The sequence below is a fragment of the Agelaius tricolor genome, unplaced genomic scaffold (genome assembly GCF_023055355.1).
Source record: "Agelaius tricolor isolate 1412-34295 unplaced genomic scaffold, bAgeTri1.0.p SCAF_82, whole genome shotgun sequence".
Taxonomy (NCBI): Eukaryota; Metazoa; Chordata; class Aves; order Passeriformes; family Icteridae; genus Agelaius; species Agelaius tricolor.
In genome coordinates, this window is record NW_027269342.1 from 499,416 (window position 1) to 514,468 (window position 15,053).

General features: G+C 37.1%; 1 protein-coding gene across 4 annotated transcripts in view; it reads right to left on the minus strand.

Annotated features, from left to right (window-relative positions):
• ANO3 (anoctamin 3) overlaps positions 1–15,053 on the minus strand; it is a 111,738-nt gene that overhangs the window by 72,372 nt on the left and 24,313 nt on the right. For all 4 annotated transcript variants that reach the window (XM_071418301.1, XM_071418299.1, XM_071418298.1 and 1 more), the window contains exon 2: positions 549–761. In XM_071418301.1, coding sequence (XP_071274402.1) covers positions 549–761 — 213 coding nt within the window. The remainder of the gene's footprint in view (positions 1–548; positions 762–15,053) is intronic.

Below are 15,053 nucleotides of genomic sequence, written 5' to 3' on the forward strand. Positions count from 1 at the left end.
GCAACAGGTGACACACAGTGATTGGGATTCCAACTATACTAGTTTCTCTGATAAGGCATGTGTATCTGTTAAATTAGAAATCCTAAAATAAAAGTAGTTCCTTATCCCACACGAGCTAAAATTCAGAAGGATTTTCTCCGTTCATTTTCATTCTTTCCATACAGCTCTTCCCTGATTCTACTGTTTGTGAATGAATGCATCCCCTCCTACATGTTCATATATAAAGACTTTTTTTGCCTAAAGCCTAATATTTATCCTTTCTTTCTCCTCTAGGACAGACTACAGAAACCTTCATACTTTTCTCCAGCATAAATGAGCAAGACTTTCTTGTCTTATTACCAGTGAGAAGGAAATAATGTCATCATTGAGAAAAATAAAAATTAGTTTAAAACTCACTTCAAGCATTATAAAGATCCACTCAAGAACCTGTTAATACAGTATGTGTAGGTGTTTTCTGCAAAAACATTTCTTCAACAAACCATAGATATCTAAATAAATCAGAGTTTATCAGAGCTGGAGCAAACCCCTGAAAGAGAAAAACCTCCTACCTCGTTCTGACACTACATCCACTGCAGCTGCCGACGTCCCTGCACTCAAAGGCTGGGGCTGGAGCTGCGGCTGCACACGGTTGGGCTGCAGAAATGAGGAATGCTTGCTCAGGCTCTGAGGATGTGTTTGGCTCTGGGCAAGGCATGGCATAGATCTTCTAGAAGGTTTTAATGGGTGCTCTTTCACCGTCTCGCTCTTGCTTGTATTCATACCTGTAGTAGCCAAAAGAACAATAACATAATAAGCTCTAGCATCTTGGGCCATGACAAAGAAAGATGGCTAATTATGAATCCACTTAATAAGCCACTCCTCAACTAAACAAAAATGCTGTGCTAAAAGGTTTGAAGTTATCAAAAAAACAATGTAATGAACTAAAATACAGATGGTAATAGTATTCCATTCTGTAAATTATTTACATTTTCCTTTCAAAGCTACCAAAATTTCACCTTCACCATTATGGAAATAAATTAATGTTCTTAATCCTTTGACCTGTTGGGTAACCTTTGTGAAAAAACACTGTAGAACTGTGGTGGTGTTTGAGGGTCCCCAGGACAAGGGAAGAGATGAGAATCTTGACTCCGTGTTTCAGAAGGCTGATTTAATATTTTATGATATTATGTTATATTAAAAGAAAATTACATACTAAAACTATACTAAAGAAAGAGAAAGCATACATCAGAAGCTAGAAAAGAATGAATAATAAAATCTTGTGACTGTTCACAGCCTTGACACAGCTGGTTGTCATTGGTCATCAAGTAAAAACAATTCACATGCTGGGTAAACAATGCTCCAAATCACATTTCAATGTAACAACACATGGAGAAGCTGAAGCTTTCCAGCTTCTCAGGAGAAAAGGTCCTAGTGAAAGGATTTTTCAGAAAATATGTCTGTGACATAGAACAACAAACAAATGTGGCAAAAAAGACCCTAAAAATTCCAGGGTCAGTTAGAACAAAGCAGCTGTGACAATGATTTGTCTCCTAAGAGTTGTTTCTGAGAGACCCAGAAATTAAGCAGCTTTCCTAAGTTTACATGGAAGAAAAACTCATTATTATTATATACCTCCTGAATCAATACAGAGCAATGACACACAATCCTTGTAGAAGTTAATTCAACACAGAGCAAAACCAAAGTCCAGTAGTGTAGTCAGTCTCTTTCACTGTACTGTTTCTCTGCTCGACAGAACAACTTACTTCATACACAGGTAAGCTTCTGTTTCCTCAGAAGATACCATAGGTCTTTAAATAAGTACGTGCAAAAAGAACTCTGCTTCTTAGTAAAAAGGCTGCTTTGTGCCAGCAGAGAACACAGCAGGCACTGGGCCTTGACAGTGCCTTGTTCAGAGCAGAGCAATGCCTCACACGTCTGTTGTGCTACCTGGAAGGTTTCCAGGGAGTCTCCTTTATAGTTCTTCCTAAATGGACATTTATTAGACAAAAATCTGCAGCAGCTAGACACAGCAATGGGTAATACAGAATAACATATAAAGACATATACTTCGTAATTGTTCTGGAGAGTTTCAGTGATCGATTTCTTAAGCAGGGATAGGCTGCCAGTAACTATGGACCCCACTGCATAATTATTAGAGTTGCCAAAGAGAAATGGTTCTTCCATCTACACTGGAGTCAGTATGTGTGGCTAGATGAATCACTGTTACCAAAGAAATTTATGATAATGCAAATAACACATACTGACATTCAATTTTAACCCAAATTTAAGTGATACATATAAAAAAAAGAATGTAATTATTTTATGACATAATGCCTCAATTCAAAAGAAAATTATTCCCTTTTGCTCTCTCTTACTCTATATTTCCCTGTGTCTTTTCAAATAGATTCCCTAATATCGTGCTGCTTCTGCTTGAAGAAAGTGAATCACAGCAAAGTAATCTCACAGCAGATTTGCTGTTATTGGTATGAACCACCTTAAAATTTGGAAAAGTTAATTCATACTCTGCTACTGTGCCAGAGTCCAGTTCTGTGATATGCTAGTTTTGATGGCACTTGCTGCTGCATGCAAATGCTTACCCAGCATGAATAGCATGTGGCTGACGTCCTGAACTGGATCATGAAATTGAGTTACTGAAATTATTTTCATTCCTTCCTCTCTTTTCCATAGAGTAGTTTTCTAGACTATCTATTTCCAGCTAGAACTTTGGTACAGAGTCCTCACTTATTCAGGGATCTTTTCATCTGCAATAGTAGACATGTATACACTTAGCAGAAAAAGCCCAACAGACTTGTTTTTCTATAACAATTTCATTTATTCCTTCTTTTCCTACATAATATTCCTCTGGCAGCTGGCATGAGCATGAAAACAATTATAGCATGAGTGTAGAAACTCCTCATGTTGGCAAAAAAGGTAAAAAACGTTTATGGTTTAATTAGATGCTGCCTTTTTATTTTAGCACTTCTGCCTTGGAAAGTCTTCTTTCCAAGGGGATGCTGGGGATTCCTGTTAAGAGGCAAATCTCTGTGTGGCTCAAAGCCAGAAAAGAGAGCTGCACGACAGCTGTAGAGCCAACAGAGAGCTGAACTACCCAAAGCTGTCTGATAGGTCAGGCAGGAAAGATGGAGCTAGAATATGACAAGCTTTTCTGGTTTTTAAGTTAGTATGCACAATTTAATTGCATGCTCAATACTATACCAATCTAGAAAGACTCGAAATAAAGCAACTTCTCAGAGGCCTTCAGGTTTTGGCCACTAGAAACATAAAGAAAAGTTTTGCTATGCCTCATTCTGTGAAATACAAACTCAAATGATTATTTTGGTACTGTTAAGAAAAGAATTGGTCTTTCATTTGCTCCTTATTTTAGATGAGGAAAGTTTGGCAGCTAGTCCCTATTAATTGTTAACTCAATGCTGGAAGCAAGGCTGGATCAGTGCTAACCTCATAAAGAGCAGCCCAGTAACTATTCCCCATTTAATCCAGCATAAATCTTAGCATCAAAAAGGAGTAGCTTCTATAGAAGCCAAATCATAACACCAGCTTTTGGCCAGTTAATGAGGTACACATCATGTGTGCTGTGCTGCTTGAGGCCTTGCCCTGAACAACACTTGTTGATGATCTACTGACAGAAACAGAAATCGCTTATTTTGGTCACTGCATTTTCAGTCATAACCAATACTGCTCTATATATTTCCTGTTAGATCTGAAAAAACCACCCCTAACCCTCCTCCCTCCCCTCCAACCCTATCTCCACATTTCATTTACAGAGACAGACCTATTTGTGGTTTATAACAACTGCCAAGCTCTTGGTCCTATTATTCAATTCCAGTAAGGTTGATTATATTCAGCTGAAAACCTGATGCTAGCAAAACTTCAGTGGAGAATTGCAGGTAGGCAGAAGGTACTCAGGACAATGACCTGGCTAAGGCTTACAGTATTTCCATGGGAAAAGTGCTGCAGTAAAAATGAATAAAAAACTGAGTTTGTGCCAGAAGATATTTCTGGGGGGGGGATAGATAGGGGATAGAAAGATATTCTTTTCCCTGTCACAGGGTTATTTGAATGCTTAAGTTATATTTTTAAATCTTGAAAAACTTCTGCAGAAAAGGTGCATGCATTTTACTACTACTTTCAAAACACTCTCCAGAGGGTTTCAAGCATCTGAAGCCTGAAAGGGATCATAACCTCTGGCATCACTAATGGCTACACCAATCAAGTATCTCATTAAAATATTTATTTCTCCTAATTATTAATTTCACTAATTTAAAGTTTATATTTTTTTCACAGTCATCTCATTACTAAAAAACAAAGCACACCAGATGGTTAAAAATGTTTACTGAACAAACAAGGCATCCTAAGGAGCCTCAGCCATATAAGACTTCAGTTGTTCTCAACCAGAGATGTTGGTATCCCCTATTCAGTATGAGCAACACTACTTTTGTTGTGTGGGAATGGCTTTGAACAAAACAAGGAAGAGAAATTCCTTCAAATACTGCAAAACACACTGTGTTTATGTTCCATCAGATAGACTGTAGCTCCATCTGGACCAAGATAAAAACTTAGACTATTCTAAATCTTCACATGATGAAGCAAGCTCAGAATCCTAAGACCAGTATCTTGAAATTTCCTTATTTTACAGGTCTGCTTTTCACTGTGAAACTCTGGTGTAACTCCCAAGCTTTTTAAAATGGAAGCTTTAAAATTGATCCCTTTTCCCCACAAAGTCAACTAGTACCAAACTCAAAGCAAAGTAACATGATCTAGAAGCAGAGCCACAATCCATTTCTCTCCTAAACGCATTTGGGTGAGACACAGGTCAGGATGACTTCACATCTGAGGTTACAGCCAAGCGTGAGGAAGAGGCACGCAGGATGCTGATGTGAGACCCAGAAGAACTGATGAGTTGGCATGCCCAGAAGAACAGAGGATGCTCCTTAACCCCAGCTGCCAGTTTGCCCTGGGACAGCCAGGTTTTGCTCTCACACATTTATTTGCTCCCACAAACAAACCGAGGTGCAATTTTGTTGCCCACAGCCAGGTATGAAAGTCACATTGATTTTGGCAGCTCGTGGCTGTACAACTATTGCTCACCTGAGAACCCCTCTGCACATCCTTAGAGCTCTCAATCCTGAAGAGCTGAGCATTTTTTTTGTGTTTGAACTGCAGTGCAGTTTCCTGGTAGCTTTAAGTGACTGCTGAGAGTCAGCATGTGACAAAGGCTGCTTGGAGGAAGGAGCAGGATACAATGGAAAGCCTGATAAAAGGCTTTTTTTTTACCTCCTTCAGCAACCTTTGTAACAAACTCAACTCAGCCACTTGAACATTAGGCCCACGTAGGCAGCTCAATGCTGTGGAGGGGTACAGAGCTATTTTAAAAATCTGTAATTTTACAGTTGTTCTAAATTACAGGGAGAAAGTTGAGATTATTACTAAAGTACTTAAAAACTCTAAAGGTTAAATACCTGAAAAAAAGTTACCCGTGCTCTTTGAAAGCTTGTTATTTAAAGAGAAAATGATATCCTTTCAACAAACACAATTAAGCAAAATGTACAGAACTATGTAACTCTTCTATGTTCACCTTTGCACCTGATTAAGATTTCAATATTACTGGAAGATATCTTTTCTTTGTTCTATATGAGCAATTCTGTAACTTCATTAAGTTATAGAACATTATTGAAATGCATTATGCATTTCATTAATGTTCTATAACTTAATGAAGTTACAGAATTGCTCATACAGAACGCAATTCTTATCTCTCTGTTTCAAAATTAGATGTAAATGCATTTCAACCATTATTTTGTCACTTTTTAAAATACACACTGCATGTCCTTTCATAAAAACATGGAACAGCCTTTCACCAATCTCTGACCTTTGGTGGAAAAATATTTAATTTGCAACAGGTTCGTTAGAGGCTGCAGAATAATGCATCCTGCAGGATACATGTCTTAATACATACATATACACACAAGAATTTAGGAGTGACAAAAGGTCTTTGCTGACAATGCCCTTTGCTGAACACACACCCCCATCACAAATGCATTCAGATTGATCTCATCTTTCACAAATGAAGCATCCTACTGAAACTATCAAGCATATTACAACACTTTAGTGAGCGTTATGAAATACCAAGATGACTCTGATTAATTAAAATTCAGTTAAATCAATTAGATCATCTGAAAGAAAAGACAGGGAATTGCATTTAACAGATGTTATTAAACTCAGACCAACTTATTAATTAGAAATTTGCAGCTTTCATTTCAGATTTGAAAATAGTTCTTATATGCTAAGAAGCTTATCTGACTTTTCTAGTTATGGCAGCAATTAAAAGATACTTTCTCTAGCACAGCAAAACTTGGCTCACCTTTCTTAGAGCACTGTCCATAAAATTATTAAGATTATGGAATTATTAACATGTGGAATTAAATACAAAGGAAACATTCCAACACAAAATCAGAGTCCAAGTTAAATCCACAAAAGATTTTTCTGGAAGTGATTATTGACCTTTTTAAAATTACTTCTTCCATTTCAGGATTTGAAAACCATGTCTATATATGTTAATGCATAAAAGGGGGAAAAAGTAAATACTTTCATTTTTCTAAGGATGTAAAACAAAAATGAATATAATATTAAGAATAGCTGGCACTAAAGAGACTGCAAAAATTGTAATTTGCAATTAACTTATTTCATTTAACATGGAGACTCATATCCCTATTAATTTTTTTCAAAATTTCCTGAAGCACAACTCAGAACAGTAAAACCTGACTCTAAAAAAAAAAGCCCACTCTAAACACCAAGCAGAGCATGTGGGCCTAGTGACCAACCTTTGAAAAGTTGCTTTAGGAAGGGTAAGGATTTATTCTCTTTGTTTTGCTACTAGTAGGACACACGACTTGATTATAGTGCTTTTATTGCTGGCAGCTTTTTAGGCCCAATTAATTCAGTGTGTTGGGTAAAAAGTAAATTAAAATAGCACAGCTCATCTACAGCAGGTGATCTGCCCTTCTTTAAGTCATCTATGCCTTTAGGATCTTCTAATAACAGCCAGAATTCAAAATTAGCAGGCATTTGGTATTTGGAGCCTTGAGACCAAAGTTTGGTGATGACCTGTTACCTATTCAATACTTTACAAGCTTTTGCTTGTAAGGACAAACTGTAAACCTCTCCAGCAGCAAAACCATCCATCACTCACACCAACTGACAGAGCCATGCATACTTCTTTTGAACAGCTGCCTCCTCACTTTGCTGGTGAAACCAATAAAACAATTTAATTTGGGAATTCATGGCACTGGCTATTTGCTGTAATAACTGGCACTGCACTTCTCAATAGGTTGACTCCCAGTGGTGTCAGCAGTGAAGCCCTTGCAGAAACAAAGGCTGATTCCTTCTTGAGCTACTTTGACAAGTGTGAAGCTAGGAGGTCAAGGGAAGAGATTACTCCTCTCTAGTTGACTCTCCTGCAGCTACATCTCAAACAGCATCCAGCTTTGGGGTGCTCCTGGTAAATAACATGGAAAATATAAATTTTCAGTCCCGCTGAAGTTCCTGAACAGAGCTTCAAAACTTAGGCACAAAAAAGATAAAAGGATGCAAAGGTACGTGCACAGGATGATAAATATAGCTGGAACCAGGGGAGAAAAGATAAGGAGAACTGCGGGGGGGTTTGGGGAAAGTTATGTAACAGGGAGCAACTGCACATGCCCAAAGAAAAAGTTCAAGGAAAGGTTGCCTGTAATATCAAAGCATTCAGTGAATACAACCACCTTGAGAGGACCCCCCAGGGCCATAAAAGGAGCTCCAGTAGGAGGAAGATGCGTGCAAATCGTTTCTAGGAAAGTGATGTTTATGTATTAGGTAGGAAGCACATTGTAATGAATGTGCATGATTATGATGGATAAATACCTAGTGGTGAAGTCTTGTCGCACACATTGGATTGAAGGAGGCAGCCTGCTAACATGTCCTGCACTGATAAAGAATGCCTGCTTCATAATGCTTCCAAAGTTTATTTTCCAGCCCCTTCCAGTATCAGCTCTGTACAGGACACCTCAACATACTGAAGGCAGGGCAATGGAGGGTTACAAAGATGGTTCAGAAGCCAGAGGGCATGGAACGGAAGAGCAGCTGGTGAAGCAGCACTTGACCAGCACAGCTTAACAAACAACTTATCTGCACCTCCAGGCCACTCTGAACATAACCACCACCTTAAAAAGGAAACTACAGAGGCAAAGGAGAGCAACATAGATGCCTCTCCCTATATTCAAATAAAGTTACAGAACTCTTCTGTCTCCTTTTTGGACATAAACCTCTGACATCGTGGATTAGTTTTCCTGAAAAAAGCAAAACAGCATAGAAAAGACACCACGTAGCCAAAACTACATTAATACACATTTCTAGTGGAAACTGTATTCAATAATCACCTAACAATCAGTAAAAAATAATGACAATAGTAGCAACAAAATGGTGTTGCCCCTTTCCCCTCCAGCCCTTGACCTCTGGAAAACAGTGCAATTCAAACGGAGAGAGAAAAGAAAAAGAGGAAATTACCCTAATGAAGATAAGAGGCTAAAGTAAACTAAAAGTCCCACAAAATGTACATTTCATGAAGGTATATGCTTGGAGGATATTCTTGAAGAAATCTATGGAATGTTCTGGACAAATCTTCTGATTTAAAATCAGCTGTTATAATTTCTTTTTGAATATTAATGCTCCCATAATTAGTCTTCTAAACAAAAAATTTGAAAAGGAAATTTGAAAGTGTCAGAGCTTAGCACTGGTATAAATGCTTTTCAAAATTAAAGGGGTAGTTGTTTTGAAAGCATTTCTTATTTTTATCCCTTGTTAAAGGGAAAAAATACTGAAAAACCATTTTAATCCATTACTTGGTGCCTTGCTTTGCCTCCTTTCCATTCCAGGCTGCAAGGAATTTGAATTCCTTCTGCTTGGGCAGAAAAGACTGCCAGGAAATACCTATGATGGCTACAGGTATGAAATTAATAATGTTAATAGACTATACGTGAACTGAATGATGGCATTAGTAAGCCCCTAAGATAACACTCCAGAACCAACATGCCAAAACTGAACAAATAGCCACAAGGGGCAACCAAGAGGGAAAACAGCCCAGTCAGACTGACAAACAGATCACTGTCACCATGACATGAAAAATCATTTTTCTCTCTAAAGAAACTCCTTCCATTAAAGTACAAGCATTTATGAATGCATATTTCAAAATTAATTTTTTTTATGCCTCAGCTTGAATACAAGTCAATCTCGGGTTTATTTTGAGATTTCCTACAATATAAAGTAATAAAAAGTTGTAGATGCTCCTTTCCAACACCACAAAAGAATAGAAAGTTTTGATTAGTCTCTACCAACACATTTTATTTAATTCAAAGTAATATCCTAAAAGGTGTTTGCCTGTGGTTCTGGTTGGTGTTGTTGCCAGGGTTGTTTCTCTTGTTACACATAAATATACAATAAAGAACTGTTATTCCTTTTCCCCTACCTTTGCCTGAAAACCCTGTAATTTCAAAGCTATAATAGTTTAGAGGGAAGGGTTTCCATTCCAAGAGAAGTTCTCACCTTCCTTAGAAGACCTGTCCTTTAAACCAAACAACAAAATAGCCCATAATGAAGAACAGACTTCTCCAACAAAACAAAACCAAAAAAAACCAAACCAAAACAACAACAACAAAAAAACCCCAAACCAAACAACAATAAAACAAAAACAAACAAACAACCAAAAATCCCCCCAAAAAACCCTTAATGCCTCAGGAAAACTAACTCATTAAAAGCACTATCTCCATTAGTTTAATGAACCAGAAAGATAAGACAAATATTATATAAGTTAGAGACCTTCTGGATTATAAAGAGAATTGATAAAGCTACTAAACAAGCACTAAGGAGTACGGAAATTTTTGAGCAAGAGTAATTCTACTGAAGCAGACAGGCAGAGAATAGAATATGACATCTCAAACATATTTTAACTCCAGAGCTTGCCATCACCACAGGAGCTCTCTGGAGCATACGTGACTAGCGACAATTCTTGTGTAACTGTGATGTACTTAAAAATTTTTCAATGCAGATTTGAGTGAGCTCTGAATTCCTTCATTTGCACATCCTTCTTGTGCTAGGGTGCTGTGAAACTTTCAGGCAACCCCAACAAGGGAAGAGATGAGAATCTTGACTCCATGTTTCAGAAGGCTGATTTATTATTTTATGATATATATTAAAAGAAAATTATATATTAAAACTATACTAAAGAAAGAGAGAGGAGACCTCAGAAGGTTACAAAGGAAGAAATGAATAATAAAATCTTGTGACTGCTCACAGCCTCGACTGTGGCTGGCTGTCATTGGTCATCAAGTAAAAACAATTCACATGCTGGGTAAACAATTCTCCAAATCACATTCCAATGTAGCAAAACATGGAGAAGCTGAAGCTTCCCAGCTTCACAGGAGAAAAGATCCTAGTGAAAGGCTTTTTCAGAAAATATGTGTGTGACAGGGTGCCACACAAGAATCCATTAAGAGCAACAGACAAGATGCAACAAAACACGTGTTGGCCATGTTTTTACTGACAAAATCAATGAAAACCCTATGAACAGTGGCAATTTGTTGTTCAAAAGGGATTTCTGCAGATACTCTTCAAAGCACACTTCCTTCTCCTGAGTTACTGATGGATTCTAACTCAGCAGGCTTTCACAATATCTTTTTTCCCACTCCCAAGATCCTACCTTTAAGCAGAGCAAACAGTTACATAATAGTAAGGTTATTTGCCTGATGTATGAATATTAGACAGGACCCAAAGGGAAAACCTAATGTACCAGTTTCTTCAAAACCTCACTTAAATCCTCAAATATACTGTCAATTAAACTGTGACCTCACCAGTCAGAAAAATGAACAATTCTTCCCTTAAGTAACTGTGCTGGCTAAAAGCCCTCACGAGACCGATGAGAATCCAAATTGAGGCAGACTCAGACTCTCTTTCTGAGAAAACAGTGATGAATTTGCATTCATTGTAGCTCAGAGTTGTTAAAACATATTGCTGTACACTGAAGTTTGGTGCTAAGGTCACCTGTCTCTAATAAATAATCTACTGTAACATAGGCTGTAGAATATATAGAACCGACCTAACTCCAGAACCAGTGTGGTAAAGATTTGTAATCTGGGTAATACATATACATATATATGTATAATATTACAATGCTTTCTGCAAATGTCCTTGCATGTTTGACTCAAGACAACACAGACACTCTCTTCAGTTAAGACAGGCCAAAGCAGAAAACAAGTAATGTCCATGTTGCTCAGCAAACCTGTGAATTTAGCACATCCACTTTCTGCTATCATGCTATGTCTAAAATATGGATGGCTGGGGTTTTTTTCATTACTTTCCCAGTTTCTACTTAGCCATCTGCATTAACTGTCATGCAAGGCTCTTGGTACTGTTAGCTAAGACAGTGTTTCAATTTCTCACAGTTATTGGAACTTCAAAATACCTCTAATCATAAAATATGCTGACTAGTCTTGATTTTGAAACAAAAACTGACATATTCAAAAGGCTACTACAACAGAATATAAACTGAAAGGGCTGTTTCATTTATACTCATATAGCAGATTTCAAAAATGACAAAAAGCCAAATAAATAAAGCAAAATATGGAAACAGATCAGAAACTTGCAACTTTGTGGTATACTCAATGAAATATAACTGACAAGGGTTCTAAAGAAAATGAGTGGTGGCTAGGGTTGCTATTTTCACAGGTCCTTACTCAGGAAATTTTGAAAAGCTGTGGAATAGGTACAAGGTTTGTCCACAGATACAACTATATCAAGCTATACTTAAAACAGAATGTAGGAAGTTAATGCCCAGACATCTAATCACAGCAACATCATCATCTTTAGCTATAGAGAGTTATGCAACATCCCAAAATCTTCTGATATCCTTAAGTTTCTCATTTCAAATATCCATTCAGTGAAAAAAAAAAAAGTTACTTTTTTCTACAGCGCTCATATACCTGCATAATATAAAGTTTAATATGTCATGTTTAGTGATTGTTTTCAAAAAGCTCTATATTTTTTCAAGTTACAACCCACAACAGTATAATCTGGAATAAAAAGACATACTATGGGCCCTTCAAAGGTGTCTGAGTGAAAAAGATGGAGTGCATCCTAGGCTGAGCAGTTTTATCAGGCGAAAGAAGTGAGAGCAAATATAGCCTTATTAAACATTGGACCTTGCCTTTCAGTGCCCTGAAAAAACATTTTAAGTAACACTATTTAAATATAGTATTGTTTCAAGGGATTGTACTAATAACTGCATTGCTCTCAGCTTTCAGAGTCAAGATGAGTATGGCACTGAAGTTTTCTCTGTGTGTTAGTGCTCCTTGGAATGGAAACTGAAGAGCTGAGGCCAAAAAAATTGCTTCATTCACACTGACATGAAAACTTTGCCTTTCTGCTCTGAAGAACAGTGGCAGAGGGTCACAGTCTGTCATAAATTTTTGTGTGACAGAATTCCATCTTCTAGTAATTTCAGCAGTCTCTTCAGATTATTAAGTTCACTAGGTTTACTCATGCCACAGAAGCACCAAACATTCTTGGATTAGTCTCCATGAGATTCTTAATCACAAGTCCAAGTTCCTGAATACTGAAAACTCTGGAGCAATATAAAATGTGATGTTTACAAATTCTCATTGAAATTCACAAGAAATGAAAGTCAGTTTCACGTGCTGTTATATAAAGAATGCAGGTCACTAAGAGCTTAAAATCTGAGTAAAGGAACCATAAGGGAAAGCTTTACTCCACAACAACAGTGCTTCTCAAAGTAGCTCCAAGTGATTTAACAAGAGAGTCCATGAAGCAACAAGCTTCCCAGTGAAGGCAGAGCTATTCAAGATTCTCCATCCTCAATCCCTCTAAATCACACTACAACTTCAAGTCGCAATATATAAAATGAAACAAAATATTTGGCAGAGATAAGAATTGGAATGCATCTAAAAATGCATCTTTTATGAACATGGCTGATTTCTCCAGAAGTCTCAATTCAAGTTATTCCAAGATAAATCCTTTGAGAGGCTAAATCAGTGCTCTCAAAGACTTAATGAGTATTGAAATTGATGAACTTCTTCCTGCCTCATTGAACCAGGAAACACTGAACTCCTTGACCAGACACCTGAGAAGGCACCAGATTTCAATCTGCAGTCCACATTCTAAATCTCATACACCAAGATGAAAGCAACTTCATTCTAAAGCACAAAACACGTTTTATTTTTCCCAGCATTGAACTCCTTCATTAAAAAGCTTTGATAGAGGTATTAAAAAAACAACACTACTCAGTTAAAGCACCCTTCAAAGTATGCAGGAAAGTGTAGTCTGTGTACTAGCATAAAAGTGCTAGACATTTAAAATTTTAAGCATAGCAACTGCCTTGATCTACACCTTAAACACAGGTTTATTCAAACCCACCCACCAAGTATCTGTTACCAGAGCCCATTGCAAATCATGTTGCCTTTCCTTCTGAAGAACTCAAGTTTTCAGTAGAGTACCCTAATAAAACAAGCAATTTCTTGGCACACACCTACTATGGAAAGCACAAAAATCTACCCTAAGGCTGCAGTATATTTTATGTCCTACATGTCAAAGATTATAATTCCTAACTAGCTATCTTTCCCTGGAATTTTGAAACTACAAATTACGGTAGAGATTATCTTTGCTCTTATCTTTGCTCTTATCAACATGATCTGATCTCTCCTTTATGAATAACTATTAATTACTTACTAGTTTTAAACATACCTGTATATTAAAGATGTATATACAATAAAGTACTGTATATATCACCTGTATATTAATCTGTAAGGATGAACATTATTCTTTTGTAAACATGGTTGGGAAGAAATCCGTAAATAATAAAAACCTCTTTCCCTTTCCTCTGACATAATTCCTAAGAGGCCATAGGTTGCATCAACTTTTGAGAAAGTACGAAGTATAAAGGTCTATATTCACTAATATGGTTTTTATCTGAGATTATTACTGAGGAAAATAATTTCAGAAAAACCAGTTTCCGCCAAAGCAGAGGTTAAAAATAGCCAGAAAATACTATACAGATGGCTAAACAGATCTAACACACTGCTGTGCAGAGACACAGATTAGTCTACCTCTAGGACACTGCTCTTCTCCACAGACATTATCTTTGGATACACGTAGAAGAACAAGAATTGCGGGGGTGAAGAAGAATGAGATTATTTTTTTTCAATCCTTTCGGTGTCTTTTTATAACACTATACTGAGTTCTGCTGCAGGTTTTGAAACTGAGGGTTTCACTCTGCATACACAATTTGAACAAAGAGCAAGACAAAAAGATGGCAGCAGCCTCCTACTCTGAACACCTCCTCACTTTGTCAAGAAGGGAAAGATAAATCAAAGAAAAACAATACCTAAATTCTAAACAGTAACAAATCCTCAGGATGTAATTTCATTCTTTCTTTTTTTCCTTCATGTTGAAGGCTCCTAGATACCCACGAGACTGGAGAACTTAATCTTCTTATTCCTCCAAACCTTGTAAAAACAGCTTTGGTACTGAAACCACAACTTCTCAGCTAGAACAAAGTGCTCAGAGTAAGTAAAAGGAAAAAAAAAATGCTCTCTACCCCATTCTGTCTCCCATTTTAAAAGTTAGTCCTCTTTAGCAATTGAGTTTGAATATTACGTTACCTAGCAATAGGTAAATTCTGTTTCTGAAAAGTTTAAATTATCTTCTATTTGTTTTCAGGAACTATGAGACTTGCTGATGTGTATTTTTCCTATATGACTGAGAGTCCACATAAAAATAATGTCCTTTCAATGCCCCCCCAAAAAATGAAGCTTGGTCTTAATGCAAGTGAAGCATACAAGGCACAGCTGTGATGGGCATTTGGCCATTTCATGAAGATTACCCCTGATTCTGTAAAGAAAGGGAATTTAGGGCACAATTTAGTGAGCAGCTGGAAAACAAACAATGCATTTAGTCAAAATCTCAGCAACAGTAAGCCAGAAATTACAGTAAGCAAAATATTAAATTTTAAATCA